This window comes from Rhipicephalus sanguineus, chromosome 5 (genome assembly GCF_013339695.2).
Source record: "Rhipicephalus sanguineus isolate Rsan-2018 chromosome 5, BIME_Rsan_1.4, whole genome shotgun sequence".
Classification (NCBI taxonomy): Eukaryota; Metazoa; Arthropoda; class Arachnida; order Ixodida; family Ixodidae; genus Rhipicephalus; species Rhipicephalus sanguineus.
Genome location: NC_051180.1, coordinates 18,338,209 through 18,351,106, shown reverse-complemented (window position 1 = coordinate 18,351,106; position 12,898 = coordinate 18,338,209). Strand labels below are relative to the sequence as shown.

The 12,898-nt window shown below is 49.1% G+C and overlaps 1 protein-coding gene across 3 annotated transcripts in view; it reads right to left on the bottom strand.

Annotated features, from left to right (window-relative positions):
- Positions 1-278: 278 nt before the first annotated feature.
- LOC119393311 (zinc finger E-box-binding homeobox 1) overlaps positions 279-12,898 on the bottom strand; it is a 604,428-nt gene continuing 591,808 nt past the window's right edge. For all 3 annotated transcript variants that reach the window (XM_049416198.1, XM_049416199.1, XM_049416200.1), the window contains exons 6-8: positions 11,033-12,877; positions 9,997-10,192; positions 279-8,003 (exon numbers count right to left, since the gene is read on the bottom strand). In XM_049416198.1, coding sequence (XP_049272155.1) covers positions 7,801-8,003; positions 9,997-10,192; positions 11,033-12,877 — 2,244 coding nt within the window. In that variant the 3' untranslated portion in view covers positions 279-7,800. The remainder of the gene's footprint in view (positions 8,004-9,996; positions 10,193-11,032; positions 12,878-12,898) is intronic.

The window sequence follows — 12,898 nt, the reverse complement described above, 5'->3', positions numbered from 1 at the left end:
AGCACAGCAAGTTTTTACCGCTAGGCCACAAAAGCTCCTGCTGTTTTCGTTACAATAGGAGGCGTACATAAATTTTGCCAATAACAACCATCTCAGAGGATCGGAGCGTATCACATCGCGCATTACGTGTGCTTGAAAGCACATGCGCGTGCGCCACTTTACGCAAGAGAGGCAGGAGTGACACGGGCTAGACAGCTTTACCGCTGTCATCGCCACATGCATGCTCATGAATACTGGCGTCGATCGCCAGCGGAAAGGAACAGTTCACACAATACGAGTTCAGTTGTTAACAAAAAGCTTTATACAAAATATAAATCTTACACATACGACACAAAATAATGAAACAACAAACTAAAAATCCAGTGCACATTACTTTGTGCACGGGAGGGTGATGCAGAAACTCAGTAATAAAACTTCGGGCAATGCACTTTCCGTCGTGTGCGTGTATCTTTTTTTTTTTTTACAATTGCCGTGATTTAATAAGGATGACACCACATATCAATGACCCTGGTACGAAAATGAAACCAACGTAAGTTACAGCAATAATGACAATGCCAGCAATAAAGCTCAGGGTCTTGGAGGAACCGAGGTTGAAGAAGTATGCGTGCTTGTTCTCGTCCACGGTTTCCTCGTTTTCTGGACGTTCTCGTTCCGCAAATGCTAATCACAGCGTCAGCACTGAACAACCTTCCTTTCGCAGTTCACAAAATTCCATGTACGCCCAGTAACAAATTTCCGAAAATGGTAACACGCTAAAACCATGGCCGGACTGGAGAGGCGCATGGGCGTTGGAAAGCCCGCGCACCTATCCAGTCTGGTCATGCTAAAACATTGCCATATGTTCAATTTCATGGCATGTTATGGGGAAACGCCCATCGGCGTTTTATACGTGTTGACAAAGCTGGCAGAACTTTTGGAAGCCAGCCAAAATCGCATCACCGTGTAAATCGACTAATACAACTCTTTTCAAATAGCATTGTATTTCGCAAAACAAAGGCAAGTATATCTCCACTCGTTTTGAGTACATGTGAACAAGACCCACAAAACACAGGTAAAACCCCGCAGGTATACAGTGCACAGCGAGCGGATGAAGACCGCAAAGATCGGTGGAGGCAGCTGCAGGCCCACTAAAGAAAAAAAAAACATATCCTACGTACAATACATTTGATAATTTTAAACGTTCAAAACGATAGAACAAGAACCTTTCATGGGGAACAAGTGCATGCAGCAAAGTTACGCTGTCGTGAAAAGCTGCCTTCGAGTTCGACAAAACATGGGAATACTTGTTTGGCGACCTGTCGAACATAGTTACGCGACTCCTTTGTCTTGAAGCAAGCTCAAGCTATGACAGCGAGCCCACGTAACGTTTTCGCTACAGGTAGTCAGACTGAAGGTTGACAGCCAGTTAAGTTGGTAACGTCATGCTTCGAACTTTTACGATCGTAAAGCTGCGACGTGAGAGATGGTCGGTTAACCAGCTAATAAAGAGAAGTGCTCCTTACGACAGCGTGAGCATTCGTTTTTTAGGAGCGCCCGACGTTCACTGAACCGCGCTATAAAGAAAAACTTCCAATAAAGCATCGAACCTGTTGGCATGTATCAAATGTTAGGAACAAACATGAGAGCAAGAGCTCATTTTCTTTGGTTCATCATAAGCTGTAGAAAAAAAAGTTTTGATATTTCATGTTCTGGCACATTTGGTAGGTTTCCTTTCCCCACCGTTAACACCTCGTTAAGTTAGGCCCTACAAGACACAACAACATTCGCTGGCTGACTAAACGCGAATTTTGGCTGTGTACACGGCTTTGGCATCAGCGCAAAATAAAACATCACAGTGTAATCTGCTTTTGGCACCGAAGCACTGTACAATTTGGCATGTCTTTGGCACATTTTGTCGGCGGACACCGCACAGACTCAGGTTCATGTAATACTGCACTTTGAATGAACTCTATGGGTGACAAAATGAACAGGGAGTGGCATAGAAGCTCCATATGCGCATGCGTCAGTTACATTGTAAAACACAGAGGAAGCGAGCAAGAAAGGAAAGCAGAGCGAGATATAAAATAAAAGATAAGCGGATTGCACATGTCCACGTGCAACTCATTCGTAAACACTTGGACATACCTCAATACGGCATTCTTCTAAAAATGAAAAAAAGAAAGAAAACTATAGCAAAAGAGGCTTATACGTTGTTCTTGAAGTTCATCTAGTAAACTGCAACAAGCCGGACGACGTTATTGCACTCTAAGAAAAAGAAAAAAAAAAAGAATACCACTACGTGCTACTACTTTTATGGTAAGACCTGACTTTTCGGCGTATATAACTGTCTTTAACGGTACATATTAACTCCCTTTTGGAGAGTATATTTAAAGAGAGTTACATAGGTGGCAAGTCAGGTCTTACCAGAAAAAAAGTAAAAGGTAATCTTTTTCTTAGAGTGTGGTCAACGTGGAGCGTCACCTTGACTACGGTGTTCCCTGAAAAATTTCGTAGTATGCTACTGTGTTAACACTTTTTTAAACCATGATTTGGCTTGACGAACGCGTCATCTGACAAAAAAAATATGCTCGGAAACATAAAGAAACGATAATCAGCTATAATACAGAGTGACTAGTTACACTCATCAATCAGGCTACAAATGTGTACGCCCAGTGCTACAAAAATCTGATTAGTCGTGGAACAGATTAAAAAAAAAATTAACGCTACTCATAAAGAAAAGGAAAGTCGACAGAGAGTTACCAATATGAATAATAACACGCGAAAATGCGGGGACGATATTACCGGTTTGCAAATCGCCCTATAGAAACAAGCTTTCGTATGAATGTGCCTATGTTGTTTTTGGATTGACTAGTACCATCGGCTTTCTGCTACAGACTGTGGCATAGGATGTTATTTCGCCGGCATGCCCTTCTAAGAATCAAGGGTTGCGACTCGCGCTAATTGGTGCGCTGCACCCCTCCTCAAGTACCATTTTAAGGGCAGAGGCAACACTCAACAGATGTAGTAGATACGATGTTCGACTATTCGATCAATGTCAGTCATGCGCGCATGAGTGTAGCTCGGGATCCAGAGAAACCGATTTAGTCGGCGAAAACTATGCTTGTTCGATTAAAAGAAGTCTCCGACAGGCGCCGAACTTCGAGGGCACAATTTATGCACGGAATTACATCCCCGCAGAAAGGAGCGAATAGAAAAAAAAATAAAGAAAGCGGACTAGAAGCACGCTCGATGAAACGAGGCCGCGAAAGTGATGTTAAGGATGCGAACTTGCAAGGAGACCGCGGGATCCTTGCGTTTGAATGAGAATCGCGATGCCACCTTTTCTTTTATACTTAAAGTATCTAGAGGTAGAGACAATGATGGATGGTATACCTTGACATAGATGTATGTTAATGGCATAGATGTATTGCACAAAGGTCCACGCCTTCACCGTAGTATGGTACGTGAAATAAATGAAATAGCCAAGAGGTTGCCGACAGAGCGCAAAGGAAAAGGAAGCGTTAACTTTTATGGCGCAAGATATTAAGCAAGAATGTCAAAGCCTGTACTTTGTGCGAAAAAGAAAATGTGTGTGCCAGAGCTGGACCACTCCTGCGAAGGCTGCCTGTGATTCGAAAGCCTTCTTCTGACATATACTTCAATACTTCACGCTTTTTATCTTTTACACGTCTTTGTCCTACGTTTAGTTCCGTTTTAAACGAGAAAATGGAAATGCGGGGAGGAATCAAGACACGACACGAGAATGAACTCAAATGAACGCAAATGGAGTTAAAGGAATACAAGAGTCGACCGTGAGCCGACACCTTTCTGGAGAACGGTTTCGGATCGTGTCGCCTCCGACGGTGCGAGTCGATTCGTGAAAGCGCTGGCATGATGAAACAGACGACGCGAATGCGTCCGAAACGCGACAGCGCGAGAACGATACAGCATACACGCCCTCACGTGGTGTGCGTCATACACGAAACGAAAAGAAACGAAAAAAAAACAAAAGGACTAAGTGCTAACTGACAGTAAAAAACAATACTGATGAAACAAAGCTCGTCGCAACGACACACTGCGATGCGACGTTTCGTTCGCGGTATGTCTATATACATGGGGCGGCCGTTCTCATCGACGCTGTGGACGACAGACTAAGCCTTCTTTGGTATGCACTCGCTGTATGAGACTTGAAACGAGAGAAGAACGCAAGAGTACGGGCAACTTGTACAATGACATTTACAGAATGCGAGTTGCGATTGGTTCGGGCACAGAGGCAGAGCCTGCCTACGTCATCAGCGCGGCCCTTCACTTGTGACCACGACTGACGCCGTACACAGTACCCCTATTTCGATCTCGGTACTCGAAAGCGTTGGAAAAAAGAGCCCAACTTTTTTATTACGGTACCCAATTCTATAGGCTATAGAAAAGGGTCACTCGGTCACGACTAGATTAGACCCAGCGGTTCTTATGCAAACGTTTCTGCTCACTTCGAATTAAACGGCTACGCAGGTGTTCTTGCATACATTCGATACAGGCTGCAGCATGCGCTGTTCAAACTATAATCTAAGCTTTGTTAACGATTGCTCGCGTGCACGAGCCTCGCGGCTGGCTCTTCGGGAATACGCAACCCGACGAAGGACGGTAATTACTTTACGAAAAAAAAAAAAAAACACTGCGTCAAGTTTTTAGAACCATGCATGCCGGGCACGGTGGAAGGTATATATCTTATGATACCGGGTCACGGACGCTATATTTCTTTAAGTCCCGCGCTGCGGTATTGTGACGGGGACTCCCAGATGAGCATAAGCTGTTGTTATACAGAAGTAACTCAAGTTTTCCGGAAAAAAGAAAAAAATACGAACTCTAAGCTTAAATTGTTCGGGCACCGTTCGCAATAACGGGCTTCGGCGAACCACTTACGGAGCGGGTCCGAGAGGGCGCCTGCCTCTATGCCACGACACAACGCAACGTTTGTGAACTCGCAAACGAGAGGGAGAGGGAGAAAAAAAAAAGAACGGAGCATAAAAGGATTCCACTCCTTCCAATTGGCACAAGCTTCATGTGTGTATGTATATGTATATATAACATATATATTCATATAATATTTATATATTTATATCTTCAAATATGCGAGTGAGGAATACGTAGGTGAGATTGCATTTCTGATGCGGGCTTTCGCATCACTTTTCTCGTAGCGTACCAACGTTTATACACATTTCTCTAGAGTATGTTCAACGGCGACAGGTGCGACGCGCGATGTTGCTGCACACACGAAATGAAAGCTTCAAAAAAAAAAAAAAGAAAGAAAGAAAAAACAGAAATGCCCACGACGAGAGAAATGAACGTCGTAGAATGGAATATCCTATGTACACGATTTCATTGCATACCACTAAACGCCAGTTCGCCGCTTTTTTTCTTCCTTTCATGCTGCTTGCGACTGTAGCGCTTCGGAGGGCAAAGAAAAAAAAAAGCGAAAACAAGGTAAGCTCTTTGCGACTCAGTGAATTGCAAAAATAAGAACGCTATAGAGAGACCGTTGCCGCTCCACAGATGGCGCCACTGTAATATGCCAAGTACGCATGCGCGGTAGGTACAGGTACACACGCACACCACTCAGGTAGAAACACAGTAACGGTTCACAGAGCGGCGTCACTTCGCTAAAGCATTCTAGGAAGGGAAAGTCGAGCGGGAATCAAAGAAAACGACTAAATCTCCTGGTTTCTTTGGTTTTCGAGGCAATTGCACGTCAATCCCGATGTAAAAGAAAGAAAAGAAAAAAGAATCGACTAGCCGCGCATCAGTTGACTAGTGCCAAACACAATAGGTGATTGCGGAGCTGAACATTATTGTTTTGGCGTGGAAACCATGACTACCAAATAACGTTACGGAAAACAAGACCTGATGGCAAACAAGAAAGAATGATGAAACATTTCGCGATGAGACGGCAAAGAAATAAAAAAGGACATAATGCAGCATCCGGCCCAACTCAGTGGGATAAGCGATCCTTTCGAAAGCTTCGAGGAATTCTAATGCAGTTAAGTAGATTGCGAGACCAAGGACGTAAGATTAACGAGTTTCGTTGTCTATATTCACACAGCTGCACTGAGCAAATGCCTTGCACCGAAGATTTGAGGAAGTTCATTACAGAATTTCTCGACGAACAAAAAAAGAAAAAGAAAAAAGGTCGACGTTCACCCCTTTCATGGGACGTACGCGCAGCGTGTGCACGGTGTTGAACCTGCGACCGTGCTAAAAAAAGAACCAGGTACAATGTCGCAGCTGTAATCTGCGCTGCGAGAACTTGAACACACAGAACCAGCAACAAGGCTGATGAAGGAAACAAGTACGAGAGAAAATGAGAAATGAAACGAGTAGTAACTCAGCCCTCTCTGATTATTAGGACTTTCGTGCGCGACTCAGTAGATGCTACAGTGACGTCATGAATTGAGAATATTTCAGGAACGAAACAACGACAGACGCCTCGTGTCTATACTGTCATGGCACAAACGAACGGTCGTCGAATCGAGCAGCCGAGACGACTACAGCGCGGTAAACAGCGAACACTCACTCGCGCGCACAAACACACAAGCGCGCGCGCACGCAAGCACATCGTAAAAGTCTAATGCTCATACAAGCGTCGAAGGTTACACGTCAAAGAACGCTCGCGAGCAGCAATGTACTATGGCACAGCGTAAAAACAGCTCTTTTCTGTGTTAGATGTATCAGCGGAGAGGAAAGATAGCGAAGTAGGCGGGAAGAGGAAACAAAATCAAACATTAAAGGGAGAGGGCGAGTCCCAGCAACGTTCATTTAGACAAAACACGCCCCTCAAGTCATTCAGTCATGTCCACTCTTGTTAAATTACACTTTTTGATCCCGTGAAGCTGCTGCAGGCGGAAACGAAGCGAACCTCGCGCCTTTCTCTTGTTCGTGGAAGGATGGAGGGACGAGGTGCCGAGAACGTGGACCTGCGGCTGCGTCGGAGATGATGACCAGGGTCCAGAAGACGAACGGGGTTACAGGGGAGATGACCGGAACTACGCAGTCACACTGAGAGTCACTGCCTCAAGTTTGCGTTCACACGCACACACACCGCGCTCCGATTCGCGCGAGAAAAACACGCGCCTCGCATCTCTTGTCTTCGAGATCCGCTTCCGGTGCTATGTCGAGTCTCGATAGCTGTAGATGCCGAGGAACAGTGCACCGGTGCCTGGCGCAGGCGTCGACCCTTGCCGGAAGCAAGCTTGTCACGGAGCATCGTCCGGTGTCTTCCTCCCTGGGGCATTAGCACGCGGCTTGAAGCATAGGGGACGGCAGCACGCGGTCCTCGAAACATGGCACCGTTGTTCATCAGTTCAGGCCTGAACACCTGCGGGGGTTGGCAAAACGGGAGGAAAATGGCCGGTCCCGCAGCTGACTGAGGCCACAGGAACACCGTCGAACGAAGCTGACGCGAAACCTTGAACACACGAAGAACTCTGTCGACGGAGCAGCGGCTGCCCTTTTCCACACTCTCGCCGAGCACAGCTCGCCCACTCATTGGAATGCGTTGACAATAGCGCCAAGTACTTCTTCTTTCTTTGGCTCTTTTTCGCTAAAGTGCGGACCGCCCCTCCGGCCGGCTGCTTGCGCCACACTGAAGGTTTTCAATATGCCGTTTGCGTCTGCATCGCATCAAACAGCGCTGAGGCGCGTGGCTTCTCAGGACCAAGCAGCTGGCGTAGCTGTCCAGCTACAACCGGCGCTCTCCCTGCGGGTTCGGAGGGTCGCGCCGGGGCAGCTCCTTCCGCTGGAGGTCGATGAATTGATGCGGCGCTCGCCTTACTTGCCATTATCTCGGTAGGGCTTGCAGTAACTGAAGCGGTGGTTCATGTGCTGGCTGTAGGAGCCGGAGTGGGAAAAGCGCTTGAGGCACTTCTGGCACTGAAAAGGCTTCTCGCCGCTGTGCAGCCGCTTGTGCTCCGTCAAGTGGTGCTTGTGTTTGAAGGCCTTCTCGCAGACGTCGCACTTGTGTGGTCGCTGGCCTGCGAAGGGACGGAAAGTACTCTTTATGCCGTAGTCCGCGAGCACTACCACGTGCACCTACCTAAGACCGAAGCGATAAGACAAGAAGCCAGCACGAACGCTAGGTGGCGTTATCAGATCGCGACAATTAGAGTTACTGTATGTGCTACCTTCAGGTAGCAAAGTATCGCGTTTGTCTTCCGAATGCCGCTAGCAACCATGCGTTGCGGAGAAGCTGACGCTCGCGCCAATTTTTGTATTTCTTGACGCCGCCGCTGCAGCGAACTGGAACTCGCCAAACATGTCGATCAGCGACAAGGTAAGCATGCCGCCTGCGAAAACGGAGTGCGGCTTCGCCGCATAGTTGCGATTGCTAGCCAGACCTACGCGCAACTCTGCGACAATAAACGTCAGAAAATCCCTGCATGTACGCGTCTGAGACCAGTCATAGCCTGAGGTCCAGGGGCACTGTTGGCTGCTCTGCCACAGTATTGGACCACTCCCTCTAAATTAGCGCTTGGGCTAGCCGAAGTGCTCCCTAACGTTCCGCGTGCAAACGAACATGGCATTTGGCCTGGTGTGCTGCCGCTTAAAATGCTACAGGGCAAAGACAATGACGATGGTTGTGCGATGACGCACCTGTTACTTGCGCCAGCCCAAGCGATAACCGCTGCGTCTGCTTATCACTGACATGAACCGCCACGAGGGATGCATAACATTTGTACACGGAGAGTTAGGGAGCACTGCAATCACGGCGCACAAGTGGGCATGTCACGTGGTATCTTTTTTTTATTATTATTTCGCAGAGACTGAGGGACCCTCCCACCTAGGGTGACCCCGAGCTTACGAGCTCGGGAACACTGTTTCGGCAAATTAAAAGTTTATTTCATCATCATCTGCAGTAAGCAGAAAAACGCAAATGCTTGCTAGATAGAAAGTTAAAAACTGTCTAACCGTACGTTTCGCAAAACCGATTTCAAACTTTCTAAATGAAATTTTTTGCCCAGCTTCGTTGCTTTAGAAGTTGGTTAAAGGGACACTAAAGGCAAATAACAATTTATGTCAGAGTGAAAGCTCAATGTATGACAACGTCTAAAACGGCAATATTATCAACAGCAGCGTCCTAGTAGTTACGGAGAAATTAAGCTAAATGTATCACACGATGAGCGCCACGAGCGGGACATTTTGCAAATGATCCCGATGACGTGAGAGAGTGCGACTACAATTAATTACCCGTAATCAAACTAGCTGCAATAAAAAAATAACCTTCCATGCATGAAGACACGTAATAAAATGCTGCCCGTTCGTTTCTATTTGATTCATGGAAAAAAGAACCTCTTTGGTGTTGCCATGGGGAACGGCGCGCGTGGTTCAAAGGTTCCGTTTGCCGAACTGCGCTTCGCCCGCCGCCCTGCTTCGCTCACGCGGTCGCGTCTCAGTGGTAGTTTCGGTATCGCGTACTGCCGCGTGTGTTTTGCGCGCTCGTGAAAGTCGCTGTGACAGAAAGTTCGTCAAAATGCCGCATGCATGTGATGTTACCGGACGCCCGAATGGTGCACGCCGCCAGTGCACGCCACCGCGCAGTAAAGGCGGGCAACGTTGGGCATGGCAACAGTGACGTGAGAGAGGCCGCTTTCAGGCGGGTGACTTGAAGTGCGCTAACGCGATGCGGTCCACTAAAACGTGATTTTATTTCGAAATAAGCACTTCCTTGGCACAAAAGTAGCACTACGAGGTTTCTGGACCGCTATTTCAACAATCAACGTCGACCTAATCTTTGTCTTTAGTGTCCCTTTAATGAATCTTGCCTAATTAAGCAATTAAGTGGCGCACAAAAAATAGTGTGACCTGCTTCACGCAATAGTCAGCAAAACGCATTCGATCGCGTCGTCATAGAGTGCGTCAGCATATTTTTAAACTCTGGCTAAAGTTAGCTGGGGTACAATGTATAACGTAAGGTTACGCTATTACACGAATTGTCCTTCATCTAACAAATAACAGCGTGTCACTGACCTGAGTGTTCGTATTTATGCCTGGCAAGCGAGCTCTGCTTGTTGAACGTCTTTTCGCACTGGTCGCAGCAGAAGGTGCAGCCATCTTCCGCGTTGCCGTCGCCCTTGGCCGAAAGCTTGCGCTTCTTGGAGCCCGGTTGGCGTGGGTCCTCATCATTCGATGGGCAATCATCGTCCGCAAGGCACTCCGCATCGCCCTGTACAGGACGTTGGAGAGAAGAACATTTAGTAGGCGCTTTAAGGGGACACTAAAGAGAAAAACGATTTTTCCCACATTAGTAAATTACTCTTTCATAATTCCAATATCCCCACGCTTGCCGCGAGAAGACGCTTAGTAAGTGAGAAAACGTGCATAAAGAAAATGCGGGCAGCGATGCCCCTAGAAATTCCCGCACCAAACGTCGCGACGTCATAGATATTGACGGCATCTACTATAGGTCCTATACGTATGTTCCTAATCAGTAAAATTGAAGTACAATGACCTCTAAGGGGGCCATAGACATAACATGCCAAGTCTGAGCAGATTTAGTTGAGCGAATGTCACCAGAATACCAAAAATACACTTTGAAATCCGTGACGGCACGCGCCGTGATTTCGGCGCGAGATTTAAAACTGAAACTTTGACCTTCACTTTCTCCTCCATTAATGAACCTATGATGGTGAGATTAACGATATTAGAGTTATCAAAGTACAATTTATCAATCTAAACCGATTCACTGTTTCGGTTTAGTGTCTCTCGAACGCAGCTTTGTCAACCGAGTCATGGTATACACTCGCAGTCGGACAATATCAGAGACCGCTGTTACCTAGAAAGCATCTGAAAATGTACCACTATGTATACAGACTAACTACAAACTCTAATAAATAAGGCTTCAGTAACGAAGATGTGCTGTCCTGTGTGAAACCTTTGTCTCTTGCCCTTCCTGCACTTAGATTTATTTACCATTACAAGTGTCACCGATAGCGTATAGGTTGAGAACCAGAATGTAAATAATTCGGAGCGTAGCGTCAAGCAAGAGCACAGCGCAAACGCTCACCTGTCTGAAGTTTTTCTTCAGGTAGCACTTGGGACTGCCGGGTTCTCCGCTGCCTTGGTCCTCCGCGTCGGGGTAGTAGATCGGTGACAGCATCTTGCTGACCCTGAAGCCGGAGGCGTTGTGCGAGGGAGGGCTGTTGGTGGCGTCGCGGCTGTCCGATGACGTCGACGAGCGCATCAGGTCGGCGCTTGTAGGCGGCGAGAGCGCCGCATGCGGGGAAGCCAGCGCGAGCCCCGTGACGGGTTCCTGCGGCGCCGACGGGTACCCGTATTGGTGATGCCTCTCCCGGAGGGAAAACTCGCGGTACCGCTGCAAGTCGGCCTCGAAGTCGAGGCCCCTGAGAGCCGACAGAGCGAGAATGTGGTTCGCGGATGTCGACAGTAGTGGGCTTCCAGAGTGAAACATGGCGGCAGTCTTCGAGTCTTCGGACGCCGTGTAGGGCACCAGGGGACATCGAAGCGACGAAGGCGGCGACCTACGCCTTTGCGAGACGTCGCCGTTGAGGAACACCGCGTCGCTCTCCCTGGGCGTCGAAGTCCGCGGAGATCTCTGGCTCAGGTTGAGAACCTCGCAGTCGTTTTCCGGTTCCCCGTGACCACCGCTGAAACCACCGATACTCCAAGGTGTGTTTGAACCGGAACGGCCGCCCAGGGACTTGACCGAAAGATCCAGCGGCTGTTCGGATTCCGCAAGCGCTGGATCCGATGGCTGTCCGTCCGGTAATGACGCACCACCGCCATTGAGCGCCACACCGAGAGAAGCGTACGAAACCTGAAGCGGGGAGCCGATGACATCCCCGGTTTTGGACGCGAGAGACGCACCAAACGGCGGCGATGACAGCTGGCGAGACTGGGCCGCACGCGACCGCGCCAACGCGCTTTGAAACCATGCGTGCACGCTCCTCGTACTCGAATAAATCTTTCGCGCGAGGCTGGACAGATCGTCGCGATTCGGTGAAGGATTAAGTAAGAAGGCGGCCTGCAGGAGCATTTCGCCCTGCGCCGATATGGTGTCTGGTCGGGACCGCCTCCCGCCACCGTCCTCCCCGCTGTCGGCGTCATCGTCAGTCACGTCACTTCCACCGCTCGACTCGCGACCCGACTCGTCTCTGACTGCCGGCAACGGAAGGAGAGCAGGAGGGCCCTTGAGGTCGGAGTAAAGGTTCCGGTTGACGTCACGGCTAGCTTGGCACGAGAATTCTACGTGGTGGCGCAGTGCCAGCGGACTGTCGAATGTGGCAGCCTTGCAGTGGACGCACGAGTACTCGCGCTTTGACGGAGGGTCGTCGCGGCTGGCGTGAAGAGGAGCGGCGTCCAGTAGGCCGGAGAGAAGGCCGTTCTTCTTGGGCGGAGGTGGCGAGGAACCGTTGCTGCGCTTGGCAGCTGCGGCGTCCATCAGCTCGAGGAACTTCTTGAAGGCGTCATGCGGCGGCAGTTTGAGCTCGCCGTTGCTGACGGGCATCGAGGCCTTCTCCATGACGGCGGTGCCGGCTTGCAGCATTTGGGCGACCTCGCTAAAGGAGGGCGGCAGAGTGGACAGGTGGTATTGTGGGGAAATTGCTGAGAGCTGGCTGGCCAGCAGGTGTTGGAAGGCGAGCGGAGTCGCGTACGGAGGCAGGAACGGTGGCGGCACGCCCGGCTGGCTTGCGGAGGACGGCGAGCGGGCCGCGTAGTCCCCAGGGAAAGGGAAGCGGTCGTGGATGTAGGAGCTCGCCAGGGGAGACACGGACACTTCGCCACCGGTGCCGAACTTTGGAATGATAGGTCGGAAGGTGTTGCCCTGGGCGCCGCCAGTGGCACCGTTAGCAGCACGTTGCCGCGCCGCCTTGGTATCCATCTTGCGCACCTGCAAAGCGAATTGAGATTA